The sequence below is a fragment of the Terrapene carolina genome, unplaced genomic scaffold (assembly GCF_002925995.2).
Source record: "Terrapene carolina triunguis isolate 2854851 unplaced genomic scaffold, T_m_triunguis-2.0 Scaffold583, whole genome shotgun sequence".
Taxonomy (NCBI): domain Eukaryota; kingdom Metazoa; phylum Chordata; order Testudines; family Emydidae; genus Terrapene; species Terrapene triunguis.
The window spans coordinates 390,006-409,813 of NW_020664934.1; the positions used below are offsets into that span (position 1 = coordinate 390,006).

General features: G+C 51.7%; 1 protein-coding gene across 3 annotated transcripts in view; it reads left to right on the forward strand.

Moving 5' to 3' along the window:
* Positions 1 to 19,808, forward strand: part of KIF1A (kinesin family member 1A) — a 162,351-nt gene that overhangs the window by 33,550 nt on the left and 108,993 nt on the right. For all 3 annotated transcript variants that reach the window (XM_029913322.1, XM_029913320.1, XM_029913321.1), the window contains exons 3-12: positions 987 to 1,166; positions 2,273 to 2,338; positions 3,245 to 3,423; positions 4,102 to 4,213; positions 5,114 to 5,191; positions 5,595 to 5,660; positions 9,315 to 9,332; positions 10,617 to 10,692; positions 11,074 to 11,152; positions 11,781 to 11,923. In XM_029913322.1, coding sequence (XP_029769182.1) covers positions 987 to 1,166; positions 2,273 to 2,338; positions 3,245 to 3,423; positions 4,102 to 4,213; positions 5,114 to 5,191; positions 5,595 to 5,660; positions 9,315 to 9,332; positions 10,617 to 10,692; positions 11,074 to 11,152; positions 11,781 to 11,923 — 997 coding nt within the window. The remainder of the gene's footprint in view (positions 1 to 986; positions 1,167 to 2,272; positions 2,339 to 3,244; positions 3,424 to 4,101; positions 4,214 to 5,113; positions 5,192 to 5,594; positions 5,661 to 9,314; positions 9,333 to 10,616; positions 10,693 to 11,073; positions 11,153 to 11,780; positions 11,924 to 19,808) is intronic.

A 19,808-nucleotide genomic window follows, 5' to 3' on the forward strand; every position in this document is an offset into this window, starting at 1 on the left:
GCTATCGCTGCATTTCCTTGGGCCACTTCCCCATGGCCATGGACCTTCCTACCCTCAGCAGCCTGTCCGGAGCTCCTTCTCTTCTCCCTGGGTTCCTACCTGCACTGCTCTGTCCATGATGCTGTCGGGTTGCAGCCTACTCCAGATACAGTCCTCCCTCCTCAAGTTCCAGGCAGCTACTGAGCCCTGCTCTGCCCTGAGGCTCTTTGCTGGGCCCTGATTGGCTGCTCCTCACAGCCCCTTTCCCATTGGCTGCTTTTTGCACAGCCTCCCTAGGGTTCTATTAACCCCTTACTGGCCAGTGTGGGGTGGATGCCCCATCACACTGCCCAAAAGGAGGGGGCTATGCACTGTGCCCAGGCTCTGAGAGCCAGAGAGGTCTGAATGGCAAAGTCCAGGGATTCTTGTGGAGAATGCCCTGCTGGCAGCTCCCTCTCTGATGTAGCCCAGAGCTGGGCAGCTTTTCAGATCCTCAGACAGATGTGTCACAATTTTAGTGAGGCGGAGTCTTGTCCAGCAATTCCCCAAGTGCGTCAGAGCAGCCCTCGTCCCCATTCACATTATCTGTACCTTGATCAGGAAGCCAAGAGCTCTCAATGTCAGCATTGGAGTGCCACCAAGGGACTGGTGCTGAGAGGTTTTCCTTGGTGGCCCTACACTATGGAAGTTAAAGGATCCCCTCCCCAGTCGGTGAAACATTGCCAGGGATGCCCCAGTGTGCCTCTGGTTTTGATACACGAGTGACTCAGCAACAGTAGTATGAGAAAATAATGCAGGCTCTGATTCTCCTCTGACTTGCACTAGGATGGGACAGGAGTAACTTTGCTCCATTGAGGTGAATGGAATTGCACCCAGATAAAACCAGTGCAAATGAAAGAAGAATGAGGGCCAGATGTTTCCCATTTTTCTTGTTTTCTTTCCTTCCACTTTCTCTTTCACACCTTCCCTCCCTTCTGACCTCTGTCTCTGGTTTCTCCTCCCCGCAGCCCGAAGACATCAATTATGCATCTCAGAAGCAGGTGTACCAGGACATCGGGGAGGAAATGTTGCAGCATGCCTTCGAGGGCTATAACGTCTGTATCTTTGCCTATGGGCAGACAGGCGCTGGCAAATCCTACACCATGATGGGGAGGCAGGAGAAGGATCAGCAAGGCATCATCCCACAGGTAACAGAGACTATCACCACCTGAGGGAGAGCACGCTGCTGGCTGTGAACAAAGAATATTCATAGCCGGGTCATAGCCGGGAGCGTGTGGAGGAGAAGGAGGCTGCTGGGGGATGGAGGGCAGGGCAGATGAATAGTTCCCATGTGGGTGAAAGGCTGTCGCCCCCTGCATATGGGGCCTTGATAGCTGCTGAGTGCCAGCGAGGAGACAGGAAGCAGTTACCTGCCGGGGGAGAGCAGGATGATGGCAGCAAGGACTGAGGAGTCAACAAGGCTGTGGCACCAGCGAGCACAGGTGCTACCAACCAGATGGGAAATTGACACAGAACTGGCTGCCTGGAACTTGACAAAGGGCAGGGCTGGGAGGAAGAATGGCTACTGGTCTCCTGGATTCTCTCCCACTCAGGGCAGCTGGAAAGTTAGAGTTGGGAGGGGATGTGAAGCTAGGAGCCTGGGATGGGAATCAATGCAGAAGGTATGAGCTGCTTGGAGGCCACCAAGCATCTGGGGAGTCGCCTTTAGGGCTCCTGGAAAGGGTCAGGGCAGAGCAAGGGAGATCCCAGACCTGCCATGAACAGGAAGGGGGCAGTAAAAGCATCAGTCCACAGAAACTAGAGGTGAGATAGGTGGAGGCTCTCAGCAGAGATGCCTGAGTGGCTGGGAAACCTTTGGGCTGAATGACTGAGTCATACTGTGTCCTCATATACATCTCTCCAGCCCTGCGAGAGCCAGTGGCTGTGAGCGAGTGCAGGCTTTGGCCGGACTGATTCCTGCTCTGACTCCACGCAAGGCAGGGGAGTTCTACCAGACATTAACCTGGCCACAAAGGTCTGATTCGTCACTGAGCTGAAGCAGTTGAAATCCACAGCCTGGCAGTGCCTTTGGCTGTGCCACTTAATCTACATGTCGCTCAGAGTCACTCAGAACAGGGTGTGAGTGAGCACAGAGAACAGGCTCCCCTCCTGCCTGCCTGCCTTTCTGCTGCTCCCATTTCTGGGGTACAAGGAAGAATCCTTGTTTCCCTGGCACCGCTCTCCCCCCAATGACTCTGGCTGCATTATGTGGGATGTGAGCAGCCATGTCTCCTTCTCTCCTTGTCTGCTGCAGCTGTGCGAGGACCTCTTCTCCCGAATCAACGACACCACGAATGACAACATGTCCTATTCTGTGGAGGTACGGGGCCCTTCCCGCTGACAGTGGGGGCGTTCTGCCGGGGAGAGCGCCTATTGAGGAGACAGGGATGATATGTTAAGGTGGGCCGTTGCCAGCACCGCTGCATGGGCCTGCCCTGCTCCTTCCCTGAGTCAGTTACCCTGTGTATTAACCAAAGAGTAGCTCCCATGTAATACTACCTGCAGCTCCAGGCTCAGGCCCTTGAGGAGACCTGCCTTCCTTGCTCTGTCACTCCCAGGCCCTAGTACCCTTGCACAGAGACCTGCTCCCATCTGGGTTCAGGGAGGGGTCTAATGAGCTACAGCTGTTCTCATGGGTCAGCAGTCATTGGCCTGCAGCCCTCGGGTTCCAGGGATCTCAGTCCTGCTGTGATCTGGTTCCAGGTCCACCCCTGGATCTGACATCGCTGTCGGGATACATACCCTCACCCAGGCCTGGCCTGCCTTCCCTGGCATCCCTTTAACTACATGGGGTTGAAGTCAACATTATCTTGGTGAAACTCTGACTGATTTAAAAGTGCCTTATATCAGTTCAGCTTAATTCAGTAACAAACCTATTTAGAATCCAGTTTAGCTAACTAAGCAACTCTGGTGTGTAGACAAAGTCATTCGCACTTCCGTAGCCCCTTGTGCAGACTGGCAGGTGAGGCATGCAGGGCCTCAACAGGGCTGGAGGAAAGCTGGCTGCATGCTGGGCAGGGTTTGCCCATGGCCCTTATGCCACACTCTGCCCTCATTCACGCTAACACAGCCATTGGAATCAATCGATCACTGCCTAGAACGGGGCGGCTCCTAGAGCAAGACACTGGGTGTGTCAGGATGGGTGACAACTGGGTCTGTGTCCTGTGTGATGTGGGAGCCCCTCCCCCCATTGTCAGACACAGACTTTGTGCGCTCTGTCCCCTAGGTGAGCTACATGGAGATATATTGTGAGCGTGTGCGGGACCTGCTGAATCCCAAGAATAAGGGGAACCTGAGGGTAAGGGAGCACCCCCTCCTGGGTCCCTATGTAGAGGACCTCTCCAAGCTGGCTGTCACTTCCTACAATGACATCCAGGACCTGATGGACTCTGGGAATAAAGCCAGGTGAGAGAGGGGCACAGTCTTGGTTGCCTTTCCTTCCCTCCCCACCCCAGTGCTGTCCGGAGAATCCCCTGCTTTACATCACCCAGCGTGTGCTCCACATCCTAGGCCCCTGCCTTCTGGCTGGGAGGGCCTAGACGCGTTTGCCTCAAAAATCACTCGGCTTCTTTCCTGAGCTGGCTAGGTGGGCTGCTGGTGAGAGCCCTGTTGTGCTCTTGTCTCTATATCTCAACGAGCACAAAGCAGACAGGATCAGAGAGAGCAGCCACACTGCAGCACCCACTCACCGACCCAGGTTTGTTTTCATCTTGTCTCCTTAGTGCTGTCCACTAGCCTCATGTTGCCCTGTGCTGGAGCCAATCCTGAGTCTTGCCCCCAGGGAGCTGTGGAGGTGGGACTGGGCATGTGGGACCTGGCACAGAGCCCACTGAATTCAATGGGGAGACCCTCATTGACTGCAGCGGGCTTTGCGTGAGCTCCTTAGAGGCGGAGGTGTCCAAACCAGAGCTGAGCATTAAGAGGTGGTCCAGCGTGAGCTCCATTGGCTCACGCTCTTCTCAATCTTGCCTTGTGGAGTTACCGAGCTGTGCCTGACGTCACCAGCTCTGCGCTCTGAGCAAGTGCTGCTAGTGGCTGCCAAGCTGCAGGATTCCATGCCTCCCTGCCCTCTTCCCCCCACAGGACGGTCGCTGCCACAAACATGAACGAAACCAGCAGCCGATCGCACGCTGTCTTCAACATCATCTTCACCCAGAAACGGCACGATGCAGAAACTGACGTCACCACTGAGAAGGTGAGCACAAAGGGGGGTGTTTCTTTAGTGAGGCTGAGCAGCACTTTCCCAGTTCCTGTGCTCTGGCTGGTGGAGAGAGGGTGTGACGGTGGGAGTAAAGGGGCTGAGATAAGAGGTCCTTTAGTCCTGCAGGGTTTTCAGCACATTGGGGCCCCTCTGAGCCTTGCTACGCATTGTAGTGGCAGTAACAGTGGGCAGCTTTCCCCGCAAAAGCCTAGTGTATGCCCCACCCAGGGGCGAATGACCCAGCTTGAGCCACTTATCTGACTTCTCAAACAAATGGGGACTTGGAGCACAACCCCCCTGCAGTTTTGTTTGTTGACCAACTCCTGATTTTGCCAATCTCTGTTTGAATGGGCAGGGCTGGAAACCTGCTCTCCCTGACTCCGAATAAAACAGGACTTGGACCCAAACTGCTGTTAGTGCAAAAATAAAGCTCTCCCCGGTGGAGACCATCAGGGCATATATTGAACCAATCCCTTGCTCTGGTGCCAGGGGTGCTATGCTGCTGGCAAGATTGTCTTTTGGTGAGGTCCTGACTACTTATGGCCACTAAGCACCCCAAGTCACTCTTTGCAAGAGTAGGCATGTTAGCTGTAGTGTCCAGGCCCTATTCCAATTTGGATAATCACATTCTTCCTCCCCCAGATCCACCTTCCCACCCCAAACAGTTTCCGTTGAACCAAGTATTTACTTCCTCCTCCAAACTGCTGTGCAGCATGACTGCACACTGTTAAACAGCTGTTGCATTTCACACCAGAGGTGGTTGCATTTCAGTGGTGGATTGTGATTCCTGTTTGCACCATTTGCATAGCAATGCGTCAAGTACTTGGGGACCCTTCTGGATAGGTGCAAGTCATTGTTGTGCCCTCAATGGCAGGCATCCCTCTTTGCTTATAGGTCAGCAAAATCAGCCTGGTCGATCTGGCTGGGAGTGAACGGGCCGACTCTACAGGGGCCAAGGGCACAAGGCTAAAGGTAAGAGAAGAGCATGAGTCAGGAGCTGCACTCAGTGCCAGGTGCTCTTTGAGGTGCTGTTGGTGCATCCCAACCACGGAGAGGTGTGCTCATTTCTTTGGTGGATTCTCAGACAGCTGGAGTGCCAGTAATGATTCCCTGATTAGCCACTAAACCCACCACAATCACTGCTCCCCACTGGTTTGCTCTGGGGGACCAGCCACATGCAATGCCTTTCCTCTCCCCAGGGGGGCCCTGGCAGGGAGGGAGCTGGCTGTTGGCCATGTTTGCTATCATCTGTGGATCTGAGCCTGGCTATTGTGCTGAGCTGCAGACACCCACACGCCCTTAAGCTGATTCGTGTGTCAGGACCCTCTCTATCAGTTGACTTTTGGAGGCTGGATTTTCTGTCTTCCTTCAACAGGAGGGAGCGAACATCAACAAGTCTCTGACCACACTGGGGAAGGTCATCTCTGCGCTGGCTGAAATGGTAGGTCGGCCAAGGAGGTCTGTCCACAGGGTGGGACTGATTACACTGCTCTACAGCCAAAATGCTTCTGAAATAAATGTAGTCAAACTTTACTAATTCTGGGTCACTGAGAACGAAAATGATGCTTAAAATTGTTGATTGGCTCTAGTTTTCAAGATATGCTATTGGGTCAGTATATACGACCCTTGACTTGGGAATGGCGGAGGATAAGTGAGTTATAAAGGGAAGGGATCTCAATTTAAACCAGAAATGACTAAAATACATCTTTGACTGGATCTATGAATAAATCTATGACTGGGTTTGGACAGTACTTGCTTTTTAGGCAAAACAATGAATGATGCAATCTGAAGCTGGTATTGCGTCATACATGATATGAATTGTATCATGTTATTCCTAGAAGTCATGGATGATGCAATCATAACGAAGCGTACATCACTCTGCTGAACAAATTGCCCTATATCAGCTCTAGAAATCATACAGTGTTGTGCTCTCTTATTTGTCAGTGTTTGATTATGCAAAGGGACACATTTCTGTTTAGCCAAAGTGAGCAGAGATGCCTCGTACTTGTGTGAACAGTGCAGATAACTTGTGCTATGTTTGTGGTGAAGTGACTTTTGCATCACAAAAGCGCAGTATAACCACTATGGTTAAGAAAGCCTATCACCTTTATTTTCGCTGCAAAATTGGAGATCAGGACAAGAGGTGGGCCCATATGCTGCAACACTTGTGCAAAAAAACTTCGCCAGTGGTTGAACAGGAAAAGGAAATCTATGCCTTTTGCAGTGCCAATGATTTGGAGAGAGCCAACAGATCATACCAGCAATTGTTACTTCTGCATGGTGCCTCCAGTTGGGAAAGATGTGTCAAAGAAGAAAAAGTGGACTGTGCATTATCCAAACATTCCATCAGCTATACGCCCAGTACCCCACGGAGAAGGACTGCCGGTTCCTGATGCACCAGAATCATTCTCACTTGAGTCAGACGAGGAAGAGGAAGAGGATGAAACTTCTGGTCCTGAACCATCAATGTCACAGGACCCACATTTTCTCCCATCCTCCTCCTCTGAAGCACACCTCATAACACAAGGTGAACTGAATGACCTTGTCAGGGATTTGGAATACCCAAGAGTAAGGCAGAGCTGTTGGGCTCCAGACTACAGCAGTGGAATCTCCTGGCAGGTGATGTTAGGGTTTCCATGTGCCATGACCGTCAAAAGGATCTTGTCCCATTCTTCTTCATGGAAGGTGATCTTGTAGCCTGCAACAACATCGATGGTGTGATGGCAGCCCTCAACATCGTTCACGATCCAGATGAGTGGAGACTGTTCATTGATTCATCGAAGACGAGTCTTAAAGCTGTTTTACTGCATAATGGCAATGTTTTGCCATCAATTCCAGTTGGTCATGCAGTCCATATGAAGGAAACCTATGACAACATGAAACAACTTTTGAGGTGCATAAACTATGACCAATATCAGTGGCAGCTTTGTGACGGTTTGAAGGTTGTTGCTCTCTTGCTTGGTCTGCAGACTGGATACACAAAGTACTGCTGTTTTCTCTGCGAATGGGATAGTCGTGCAAGAGATTCCCACTACATCAAGAAAGATTGGCCACTCCGACAGTCATTGGAGCCTGGGAGGAAAAGTGTTCAGCATCCACCACTTGTTGAATCAAGGAAGATTTTGTTACCACCCTTACACATCAAACTGGGTCTGATGAAGAACTTTGTCAAGGCCATTGACAAAACACAAGCAGCTTTCAAGTACCTCCGTGGAAAATTTCCAAGGTTAAGTGAAGCTAAGATAAAGGAAGGGGTCTTTGTTGGTCCTCAGATTTGTGAACTTCTTCGAGATGATGCATTTGACCATGCACTGCGTGGCAAGGAAAAGACGGCACGGAAAGCCTTCCAGTTAGTGGCAATAAATTTTCTCGGAAACAACAAGGCAGACAACTACAGGTTGTTGGTGGAAAACCTCCTCAAGGCATACAAAAGTCTTCATTGCAACATGTCACTAAAGATACATTTTTTGCACTCTCATCTAGATTTTTTTCCACCGAACTGCGGAGCAGTGAGCGACGAGCACGGCGAGCTATTTCACCAGGACGTTGCAACTATGGAGAAACGCTATCAGGGCAAATGGAGCCCATCAATGCTTGCAGACTATTGCTGGACAGTGACAAGAGATGCTCCATTTAATGAATACAAGAGACAAGCCAAGAAGCGCCGAGTAGACACTGAATAGGACTAAACTATGTACATAATAGTTTTTTGCCTTTTGTTTCATAATAAATTTTATTTATATAACCCTTTTGCTGATTTTAAAAAAGTGTTACATAAACAGGACAGGTGAAATATTATCATGTAAAGCAACCATAAACACATGAAAAGACCTAGGTTTACAATTTATGATTAAAGCTCTACTATCTACACAATATACATAGACATAAAATGTAAAAACTTAAATATCTTAGAAACAGTAGCCAATCAGTTGTTTTAATTGTCATATTTGAATTCAGCACATCAAAATACATAATAAATAGCACATTTTATCTCTGAAGCAGACGACTTCTCAAAAATTGTAGACCAGTGTTACATAGGATCACACTGTGTAACCCTGAAGCACTGACTCACAGGTAGTCCCATTGACACTTATGGACCCACTGACACGAATCAGTGCTCACCCCGCGAGTTAGGGCTGCACACATTAGGCCCCAGTGATGCTGTCGGATGAGCAGCCCTTGTAGTCCCTTGTGCTGTGACTATGAAATGTTCTCCGAGGCAAACGTTCCGGGAACGATCCAACAAAACAGCCCTCTCCTCCCATGGCTCAAGGACATCAGCCCCTGAGCTTACTCCCTCTTGCACACACCCTTGCTGGCATAGAATGGCAGGTATTCCTGATGGACTCTGGCAGCACTTGGTGCCTGGCAGACTCCCCCAGTCTGGAGCGGGGGAATCTTTAGAACGATCCATGTTGCATGGGACTGGCTGGAGTGTTGGTTGTATGTGCCTGGTGGGGCGGGGCAGTTGGGGGGTGGGAAGGGTGAGCTTGGATCTCCTGGGAATGGAGATTGGGGATCGTTGATGGATATATATTAACAGATACATTTTTAAGAGGAGCTAGAGCCATTAGGCAGCCGGGCAGGACGGGAAATGGAGCCAGGATCATGAGCGACTCTCACTGCTTTGTTCACTTTGTGGGTATGGGGATCCCTTTCCCCGCCCTCTGTCTGGCTTTGATTTTTCTCAGTATATGCTCTCTGGGAGAGGGGTTGTTTCCCTTTGTGTTTAGGGTGCTACGGCAATCTAAATAATAACTCCCAGTCACAAGTCCTGTGCCACAGCCTAGCTGATGAAACTCCAGCACTTCCTCTTAGCAGAGGGGCGAGCAGGGTGGGAGGAGCCTTTGTGTGGGTTCCCCCCGCCACGCTCACCCCTCCATTGCGAGCTGCACGGCAGTGCCCATGCTCAGAGCCTGCTCTCTGTGGAGATCTCTTCATCTTGGGGAGGTAGAGGCTTTTCCCGGGTGGTGGAGGGGAAGTTGCAGTTACCCACAGCCCCTTGTCCCGACTGAAGCAAACTGTCCTCCTCTTTGGCCTCTCTTTGTCTCACATGCTCATGTGATGGTAAACAATGTCTCTGGTTTCCTTTCAGGATTCGGGGCCCAATAAGGTATGTGCTTTGAGGGTTCTGTTCCTTGGCTTGGGTGATCAAACACGGGGAGGGGTGTTGTGGACGGAAAGGGGGAGGTTACTGAGATGCAGCCCAGGACCATGCTGTTGCATGGATTTTTAAACCGAGCGCCCCATTGTTTTCAGCTCTGCTCTGAAATTCAGGCACAATTTGACCTCCAATGAGGTTCTGTGCTGCAAACCCGTGGCTCCACTGACTGGTGACCTACAGCAGAGGCAGTGCGGCAAAGGGCTGGCCAACAGCAAGGCCAGTCAAAATGGTACCAATAGGAGGTGGCCTTATTCACTGCCCACAGAGCATCTTTTAACCTTGGCTCCTTTCAGCTCCCTGCGTTTGAGATTAATATCTCAGTGGAGCAGCTGTGGTGGAGAGGAGAGCCAGGCTGGCTTTTGTTAATCTAAGTCAGCTGGAAATAGAGGGAGGGATGAGGCAGATTAGGTTTAGCATAGTGTTTCTCAGGTGCATTGGCATCTCCTGGGGCTGTGCTGCCATTGTTGCAAGATCAACCTAGATCTGGAAGTCACCTGGGGACTGTTGCTTCTTCTGTGTAAAATCTTTTGGGGGAATGAAGAGGAGAGTTCACTGGCCTAGGCATTGGTGTGTAGCTGGGCTGGATGGGAGCAAGGGACGGACAAACTGGTTCTGCTGCAATAAGAATCAAACTGAACCCAAACCAAACCTCTATTGAGGTCTGAAAATATTCAGTTCACTTCCCCCCAGTCTGTTATAGTCATCTCTGCCTTGCCTGCACTTCTGTCTCTCTCAGGTGCTGGTATGGTCCCTGTTACCATAGAACCTGGCGCCTCACAACACCTGTGTGAGGTCGGGCGTACCGAGGCCAAGTGACTTGCCAAGGTCACACAAGAAATCTGGGGCAGAGCAGGGACTTGGACCCAAGTCCTTGGCTAGTTTCCTGTCCATTGGACATCACATCCTGGCTGTGGGGAGGGGGGTGGAAGTGGGAGGCAGAGTTGTTCTTGATGTGTTTCTGGTCCACCCCAAAGCAGAACATCTCCATAGACAGACTCTTCTTGCGGGATTGCTAGGTGTAGATAATTTGGTCAGCACACAGACTTTGGGTCCTTATCGAACCTCTGAACTGTAGGTGGTTTGCTCTGGGCTAGGGGAAGCTCAAGGGTGTGCCTTTGGCCAGATGTGGTTGGAGGTCACTAGGCGAATGACCCTGGTTGATACTGACTGAGAGCCTACTACCTTTGAAGAGAATGAGGTGTCTCATCTCCCTGCTGTGCTCTCTTCCTCCAGAACAAGAAGAAGAAAAAGACAGACTTCATCCCGTACCGAGACTCCGTGCTGACTTGGCTCCTCCGGGAAAACCTGGGTGAGGGAAGGGGTCTGGTTCACTTAGTTTGCCCTGGTTCTGGCCTTAACTCACTGAATTTCCAGGCAACAGACCTCCAGAGGTCCCTGTCTCCTGAACTTTTGTAGTCTCCTTGCTTTAACTCCTCCCCCTCCCTCTGCCCTCCGGCTGTCAGGGACTCTCCCAACTCATTCAAAGCACTGGATGTTCCTGTGCTGGAGTTCTATGTGACCATGTGAGCTGGGAGGGCTGCGGGGTGGGGATATTGTTTGGTATGTGTGCTCTGTGGGCAGAATGATAGGGATGCTCTGGCAGGAAGGGGAAAGCAGAGAGAAGGGGGTTTAAAAAGAGGGCCCAGGAACAGATCCACTTCATGGAGCCAAGAGTTTTTTTCTCTGGCAGGTGGTAACTCCAGGACTGCTATGGTTGCTGCTCTCAGCCCTGCTGATATCAACTACGATGAGACCCTCAGTACTTTAAGGTAGGCCTTTGTGACAACAGTTCATCCCCACATCCCCTGCACAGGGGCTGGGGAACATGGAGTGTGACATTTGAAGTCACAGCCTTAGACATTCCCCTCCTGTTGCCTTCACTGTTCCTTCATTCCACTACTGTTCCATAGCCCCTCACTGATACAGAGCTCCCCTCTGGGCAGTGCTCATTACTGCTCTGTGTCAATGTCAAAGCAGCAGATGAGGCTCCCTAACCATTCAGGCCCCTAACAATTCGTTCTGTCAGTAGCATTACAGAGCACTCTCCTCCACCTCCAGCCACTGGTCTTCCTAGTCCCTCTCCCAGCTTGGCACTAGACTACACTGTGATGCTCTCCCTTGTGTTGCCGGATTTGCTCTGTGTCCTCCCCCCACCTGTTACTTCAGATGGGAGTAGAATGGGGAGCCTCATGGCCGGAAGGTTACAGCTCTGAGGGAGCCTTCGGATATCTGAGCTGTGCTAACCAGGGCTCTGCCAGAAGCCATGCTTTATGTTATTATATGCAAATAGACCCCAGGTCTCCTGAATGCCAGTCCAGTGCCATAGCCCCTGGCCCATGCTGTCTCAGACCTGAGTGAGTGCTATAGGAAGTCTGGTGATTGGTCCTGTTTCTGCAGGTATGCTGACCGTGCCAAACAGATCAGATGCAACGCTGTCATTAATGAGGATCCTAACAATAAGCTGATCAGGGAGCTGAAGGATGAGGTGGCTCGTCTGAGAGATCTGCTCTACGCCCAGGGTCTTGGAGACATCATTGACAGTACGTACCTCTCTGGGCTCTTGGCTGGGACCGGGATTTGCTTAGGAGAAGCAAGATGGAGCTCTCTAAATCTCAGTTTACTGGAGTAGGACAGGCTCAGCCATCCTCATCCCCACCATGTTGTGCAATGGCATTACATCACCAAGACATCTCCATTCCTTGCCCTGTTGCTCCTTGTAGTTCCTCTCCCTGACACTGCATCTCTGCCACAGCCTGTTGGGAAAGTCCCCTACTGACATCAGGGAGATGCATGTGATCACCACAATCCTGGGGACTCTAGCCTATGCCCCTCATGCTGACCGTGAACCCTAGTCTCCAGCCCCAGGGTGGCTCCACGGGGACAGGCTCATCCTCTGTGCTATTAGTCCCAGGACTCCTGTCCCAACAAAGAGCCAGTCTCAGCTTGGTGAGCGCTCCCTGTGTTGCTCCCAGGGAGATGTCCCCAGGCTGGGTCAATGTACGGCTTCTCTTCTCAACCTAGGGGCATGCTTCTCTGTTCCTTAGTCCTATAAAGATGAACCTATTCTTGTTCTGTTTTCTTTGTCTTTCTTTCCACTCCCTCTCCTTTCTTTCTCTTAGCTAACACTGCTCCAGGACGACCTAAATGTGTGTATTTCCCATTGTGGGTGTTCTATGTGCTTCACTGCTTCTCCAAGACTCGGTCGTAGCAAAGGAACATACATACAGCATGGCAAAGGAGTCCAATAGCCTATAAGCAAGGGACCGGCTATGGGAAGCTTGTGTGCTCTCACAGCTGTGCTGTGGCGGTGTTAAGGTGGTAATCTGCTCCTCCTCAGCAGTGCCCTGCCACAGTGCTCAGCTTGAGAGCTGACAGGACTTTGCTCCGGCCAAGGATGCACAGATCACTCAGGAGGATTGGTGGGCAACTGCCTGCATTGACATAGTAACCTCTTCGCACAGGGAGCTCCCTTTCCTCATTAGAAGGCTCATCCTTGGCCCTCATGTGAGGCTATCATGCTTGATGGTTCTCCCAGATCCACAAGCAAGGAGACCTCCACAGCGCCATCTGCTGTGAGAGGGTGGGGGGGGGGCGGGGATTGACATATGGCAAGGGCTGGGGAGGCCATGCACCAGTCTCCTTCAAACTCTGTGTCAGTTCTGCACAAGAGGTAGTGCAGCCCCAAGCCATATGGTCCTGGGTGTTGAGCTGGGGAAGCCAGACTGAGGCTAGCCAGCTTCTCTCAGTCAGTGCCTTGGCTGGGCTTTGAGCCAATGTACCGGAGTGGCCAGGGGTTAGCTGAAGAATTTGCCTGCATTGCGCTCTCCTCCAAAACATGTGAGATGGAATTGGTTTTCTATGTGAACTTCCTGGGCCTCTTTTCTCCATGCTGTAACTATGGTTTCTGCTGCTTCTGTGCTGTTGCTGCTTCTGCTGGGCCTGGGACTAGTACCGATTCCAGTACTGGTTCTGCTGGCAATACCCTAACTATGGGCACTACGTTATCTGCTTCCTACCACTGATATAAAATCACAAGTGTTCCCAGTGACCCAGCATTGATCTGCTGCTGGTTGTACTGGGACCAGCAGGGCTACTGAACATGTGCTCCTAGACTTGACAAAGTGAACTGACTTTTGCTGGCATGCTGGGAGGCCCTGCAATCCGCGCCTTGTTTGTAAAAGAGTTGTGAACAGTCCAGCTGACATCCCTGGTCAGTGGCATAGCTAGAATCCATGTCAGTTTGGCAGAGAAACAGCCCACAATTACCCTGCTATGGTCCCAGGCGAACTAACAGCTGATGGGAGCCGAGTGCAGGTAGAATGATCTCAGCCCATTGACTCCTTTTAGCAAATGCCTGACCTGGATCCCTTGGTCCATTGGGAACATACTTATGAGTCAGACTTCCTTTCCCTTGTGAGAAGCCGGCCTGGATTTCTGGTCTCAGTTCATAGAATCATAGAAGATTAGGGTTGGACCTCAGGAGGTCATCTAGTCCAACCTCCTGCTCAAAGCAGGGCCAACCCCAGCTAAATCATCCCAGCCAGGGCTTTGTCAATCCAGGCCATAAAAGTTCTTATGATGGAGATTCCACCACTTTCCTAGGTAACCCATTCCAGTGCTTCACCACCCTCCTAGTGAAATAGTGTTTCCTAATATCCAACCTAGACCTCTACCACTGCAACTTGACACCATTGCTCCTTGTTCTGTCATCTGTCACCGCTGAGAACAGCCAGCTCCATCCTCTTTGGAACCCCCCTTCAGGTAGTTGAAGGCTGCTATCAAATCCCCCCTCACTCTTCTCTTCTGTAGACTAAATAAGCCCAATTCCCTCAGCCTCTCCTCATAAGTCATGTGTCTCAGCCCCGTAATCATTTTCTGTGCCCTCCGCTGGACTTTCTCCAATTTGTCCACATCCTTTCTATAGTGGGGGGCCCCAAAACTGGAGGCAATAGTCCAGATGTGGCCTCACCGGTGCCGAATAGAGGGGAATAATCACTTCCCTCGATCTGCTGGCAACGCTTCTACTAATGCAGCCCAATATGCCGTTAGTCTTCTTGACAACAAGGGCACACTGTTGACTCATCTCCAGCTTCTCTTCCACTATAATCCCCAGGTCCTTTTCTGCAAAACTGCCGCTTAGCCAGTCGGTCCCCAACCTGTAGCAGTGCATGGGATTCTTCCATCCTAAGTGCAGGACTCTGCACTTCTCTTGTTGAACCTCATCAGATTTCTTTTGGCCCAATTCTGCAACTTGTCTAGGTCACTCTGGACCCTATCTCTACCCTCCAGCATATCTACCTCTCTCCACAGTTTAGTGTCATCCGCAAACTTGCTGAGGATGCAGTCTATCTCATCATCCAGATCATTAATTAAGATGTTGAATAAAACGGGTGCCAGTACCGACCCCTGGGACACTCCGCTTGATACTGGCTACCAACTAGACATTGAGCCATTGATTGCTACCCATTGAGCCTGACGATCTAGCCAGCTTTCTATCCACGTTATAGTCCAGTCATCCAATCCATACTTTTTTAACTTGCTGGCAAGAATACTGTGGGAGAGCGTATCAAAAGTTTTGCTAAAGTCAAGGTATATCACATCCACCGTTTTCCCCATATCCAGAGAGCCAGTTATCTCATCATAGAAGGCAATTAGGTTGGTCAGGCATGACTTGCCCTTGGTGAATCCATGCTGACTGTTCCTGATCACCTTCCTCTCCTCCAAGTGCTTCAAAATGGATTCCTTGAGGGCCTGCTCCATGATTTTTCCAGGGACTTAGGTGAGGCTGATCGGTCTATAGTTCCCCAGGTTCTCCTTCTTCCCTTTTTTTAAAGATGGGCACTATATTTGCCTTTTCCCAATCATCTGGGATCTCCCCCGATCACCATGAACTTTCAAAGATAATGGTCAATGGCTCTGCAATCACATCAGCCAATTCCTTCAGCATTAGATCTGTCCCCAGGGACTTGTGCTTTTCTAAATAGTCCTTGACCTGTTCTTTCACCACTGAGGGCTGCTCACCTCCTCTCCATACTGTGCTGCCCAGTGCAGCAGTCTGGGTGCTGACTTTGTCTGTGAAGACCAGGCAAAAAAAGCATTGAGTACTTCAGCTTTTTCCACATCATCTGTCACTAGGTTGCCTCCCCCATTCAGTAAGGGTCTCACACTTTCTCTGACCTTCTTGTTGCTAACATACCTGTAGAAACCCTTCTTGTTACCCTTCACATCCCTTGCTAGCTGCAACTCCAGTTGTGCTTTAGCCTTCCTGATTATACCCCTGCATGCTTGAGCAATATTTTTATACTCCTCCCCCTTAGTCATCTGTCCAAGTTTCCACTTTTTGTAAGCTCCCTTTTTCTGTTTAAGTTCTCCGAAGATTTCTCTGTTAAGCCAAGCTGGTTGCCTGCCATATTTGCTATTCTTTTGGCACATCGGGATGGTTTGTTCCTGCGCCCTCAATAAGGCTTCTTTAAAATACAGCCAGCTCTCCTGGACTCCTTTCCCCCTCATATTAGCCTCCCAGGGGATCCTGCCTATCAGTTCCCTGAGGGAGTCAAAATCTGCTTTTCTGAAGTCCAGGGTCCGTATTCTGCTGCTTTCCTTTCTTCCTTGTGTCAGGATCCTGAACTCGACCATTTCATGATCACTGCTGCCCAGGTTGCCACCCACTTCTACTTCCCCTACCAATTCTTCCCTGTTTGTGAGCAGAAGGTCAAGAGGAGCATGGCCCTTAGTTGGTTCCTCCAGCACTTGCACCAGGAAGTTGTCCCCAACACTCTCCAAAAACTTCCTGGATTGTCTATGCATTGCTGTATTGTTCTCCCAGCAGATGTCAGGGTGATTGAAGTGCCCCATGAGAACCAGGGCCTGTGACCTGGAAACTTCTGTTAGGTGTCTGAAGAAAGCTTTGTCTACCTCATTGTCCTGGTCTGGTGATCTATAGCAGATGCCACAACATCACTCTTGTTGCTCTTGCCTCTAAACTTAACCCAAAGACTCTCAACAGGCTTTTCCCCAGTTTCATATTGGAGCTCTGAGCAATCATATCGCTCTCTTACATACAGTACAACTCCTCCACCTTTTCTCCCTACATTTTTGTATCCGAGCAAAGCTCTACCGATCAGCGCCTCCCCCTCCCTCCCAGTGCCTCCTGCCCGCTGCAGATCAGCTGTTTAGCGGTGTGCAGGAAACGCGGGAAGGGGGAGGAGGAGGAGCGAGGGCGGGGTGCACTCGGCGGATGGGGCGGAGCGGCGTGGGAAGAGGTGAGGTGGGGTAGGGGCTTAGGGGAAGGGATGGAGTGGGGGAAAGGCCTGAGGCAGAGCAGGGGTCAAGAACCCCTGGGAAAGGACAAAGTCGGTGCCTGTGGACCCAAGGGCTACTAACAAATGCCTCCAGGGTGGTGGCCCTCTTCGTAAGTTGTATATATGTCTCTGCGCCTTCTCCACGGGGTGTGTGAGTGCCAGCATGCCACCTGGGGACTGGAGGTTTGCCATAGTGTAGCGAGAGGGGAGCCATGAATATCCTGGACAAAAAAATTAGAAAAAGTCAGTAAAATCTGGGCCCCCAACATGTGGCTTTAAGGGGGCCCCTCATGGCCTGCCAGGCACTGTGCTGTTGCCCCTAGCCCAGAGGTGGTCAAACTATGGCCCGTGGGCCACATCCGGCCCGCGGGACCGTCCTGCCCGGCCCCTGAGCTCCTGGCCCAGGAGGCTAGCCCCCAGCCCCTCCCCTGCCTTTCCCCCTCCCCCACAGCCTCAGCACACTCGCTACGCTGCCGGCGCAATGCTCTGGGCGGCGAGCTCCTGGGGCAGTACAGCTGCAGAGCCCGGCCTGACCCGGTGCTCTGAGCTGCGTGGTGGCGGCGGCAGCTGCGTGGCCCGGCTCCAGCCAGGCAGCACGGCTGTAGCCCTGCCAGTCACCGGTGCTCCAGGCAGTGCGGTAAGGGGGCAGGGAGCAGGTGGGGTTGGATAGAGGGCAGGGGAGTTCAGGGTGGTGGTCAGGGGGCGGGGGTGTGGATAGAGGGCGGGGTGGTCGGGGGGGAGCAGGGGGTTGAATGGGGGCAGGGGTCCTGGAAGGGCAGTCAGGAAGGAGGGGGGATGGATGGGGCGGTAGGGGTTCCGCGGGCAGTCTCAGGGGACAGGGAGAAGGGGGGGTTGGATGTGGCAGGGGTCCGGGGGGGGGGGGAGATAGGAGGTGGGGGCCGGGCCACGACCCCCTCCCCTAACCGGCCATACAATTTATGAAACCTGATGTGGCCCTCAGGCCAAAAAGTTTGCCCGCCCCTGCCCTAGCCCCTCACGGAGTCCTTCTTGTGGGCATAATCTGAAAGGCTGGATTCTGAGTGCCCTCCGGGTGGGGAGAGTGCGCAGGGCCATCCCGCCCTTCCTGATACACCCATCCTGCAGCAGCCAGACTGTGGTTGTGGAGGGCAAGGGGGGAAGGCCTGGCCAGCACCTCCCGGTCCACAAGGGGGTGTCTGATTGGAGCAGGGCTGCGGCTACCATCCTACCCTTGGTGCCCCAGGAAGTTCAGACTGGGGGGAGCAGAGGCGAAGGCGCAGCAAAAGCCCCAAGCAGCTTGATGAAGCAGAGTCATTTCTAACCGGGCATCATGAGGCAGATGGGGTTTTAATGGAGAGAGAGCTGGCTGGCTGTGCCGTGTTCTAGCCAGGCCCCTGAACAGGTTGCCAGCAGAGCAGGTGTTGTCAGGACCAGCCTCCAAATGTCAGTGCTGGGCACGCAGTGCCAAGACCAGCAGCCTCTGCACACTTGCAGATAGCGACTCCACAGAGAAGCCCCCACAGCCAGCTCAGAAAGCCCCATGTCAGTCACTCCGGGCCTGGCTTCCAGAGATGCAGAGTACCTACAGCCTCAGCTGGAGTCAAGCTCAGCACCTCTGATAATGAGACCTCGCAGCTTTGGCGAACTCCACCCACTCTCGTATGCAGCTACCGCTGACCCCATACCTGCCTACAGCCAATCCTGGAAAGGCCTGGCAGTGCTTTCAGCTGGCTTTTGGCTTGCCCTCTTCCTCAGGCCTTTCATCAGACTGCTGGTGTCCAGTACATCTGAGCAGTTTTTAAACCAGCAGCACAGTAATTCCTTCCCTGCTTTCAGTGACCCCGGACAATGCCAGATCTCCAACATTGCAGAGCTGCCTTTCTTACAGCCCACTTGGGCAGGCCCCATCTCTCTCTCCATCACTCTCTTGGCTCTGGGGCCTGGATCCATGGCAGCCATTGCTGTGCACCACCAGAAGTGAAGAGACTTTGGAGGCTTCCATGAGAACTCCCCTAGGAGTCCAAGTGTCGAGCCAAATGCTAAATGTAGGCAGATGTATGCACTAACCGCACCCGCAGACTCAACACCAGGCCATTATCAGAAACAATTGTAGTCACTAACACATGAAAGAAGATCACGTATCAATGCCGATGTGGCGTTAAGGTACCAATGCTTAGAACAAACAGCGCAGCTGCAGTGTGACTGCCCCCACGAGACAGTTTGTGTTGGCCCTCGTCACGTTCCTGTTTGCAAATTGTCTATGAACTGGCCAGGATTCCTAAAAATGTGGTGGTTGTTATGCATCATAGTTGGACAGGTAAATTATATGAATATACATCCCCCTACAGGCTGTTTGCCAACTATCCCTGGTTCTCTTATCAGTAGGGCCCTACCAAATTCACGGCCATGAAAAACATGTCACAGACCGTGAAATCTAGTCTTTTGTGTGCTTTTACCCTATACTATACAGATTTCACAGGGAAGACCAGCATTTCTCAAATTGGAGGTCCTGACCCAAAAGGGAATTTCAGGGGGGTTGCAAGGTTATTTTAAGGGTGGTCATGGTATTGCCACCCTTAACTTCTGAGCTGCCTTCATTGCTGGGCGACTGGGGAGAGGTGGCTGTTGTCCAGGTGACCAGCTCTGAAGGCAGTGCCCCCCCAGCAGCAGTGTGGAAGTAAGGGTGACAATACTATACGATCCCATTCTTACTTCTGCTCTGCTGCCTTCAGAGCTGGGCGGCCAGAGAGTGGCGGCTGCTGACTGAGGGCCCAACTCTGCAGGCAGCAGCGCAGAAGTAAAGGTGGCAATACCATACCATGCCATCCTTCTGCGCTGCTGCTGGTGGCAGCGCTGCCTTCAGAGCTGGGATCCCAGCCAACAGCCGCTGCTCTCTAGCCACCCAGCTCTGAAGGCAGTGCCACCGCCAGCAGCAGCGCAGAAGTAAGGGTAGCAATACTGTAACCCCCCCCCACAATAACCTTGTGACCCCTCCTCCACAACTCCTTTTTGGGTCAGGACCCCTACAATTACAACACCATGAAATTTCAGATTTAAATAGCTGAAATCATGAAATTTATGATTTTTAAAATCCTATGACTGTGAAATTGATCAAAATGGACCATGAATTTGGTAGAGCCATACT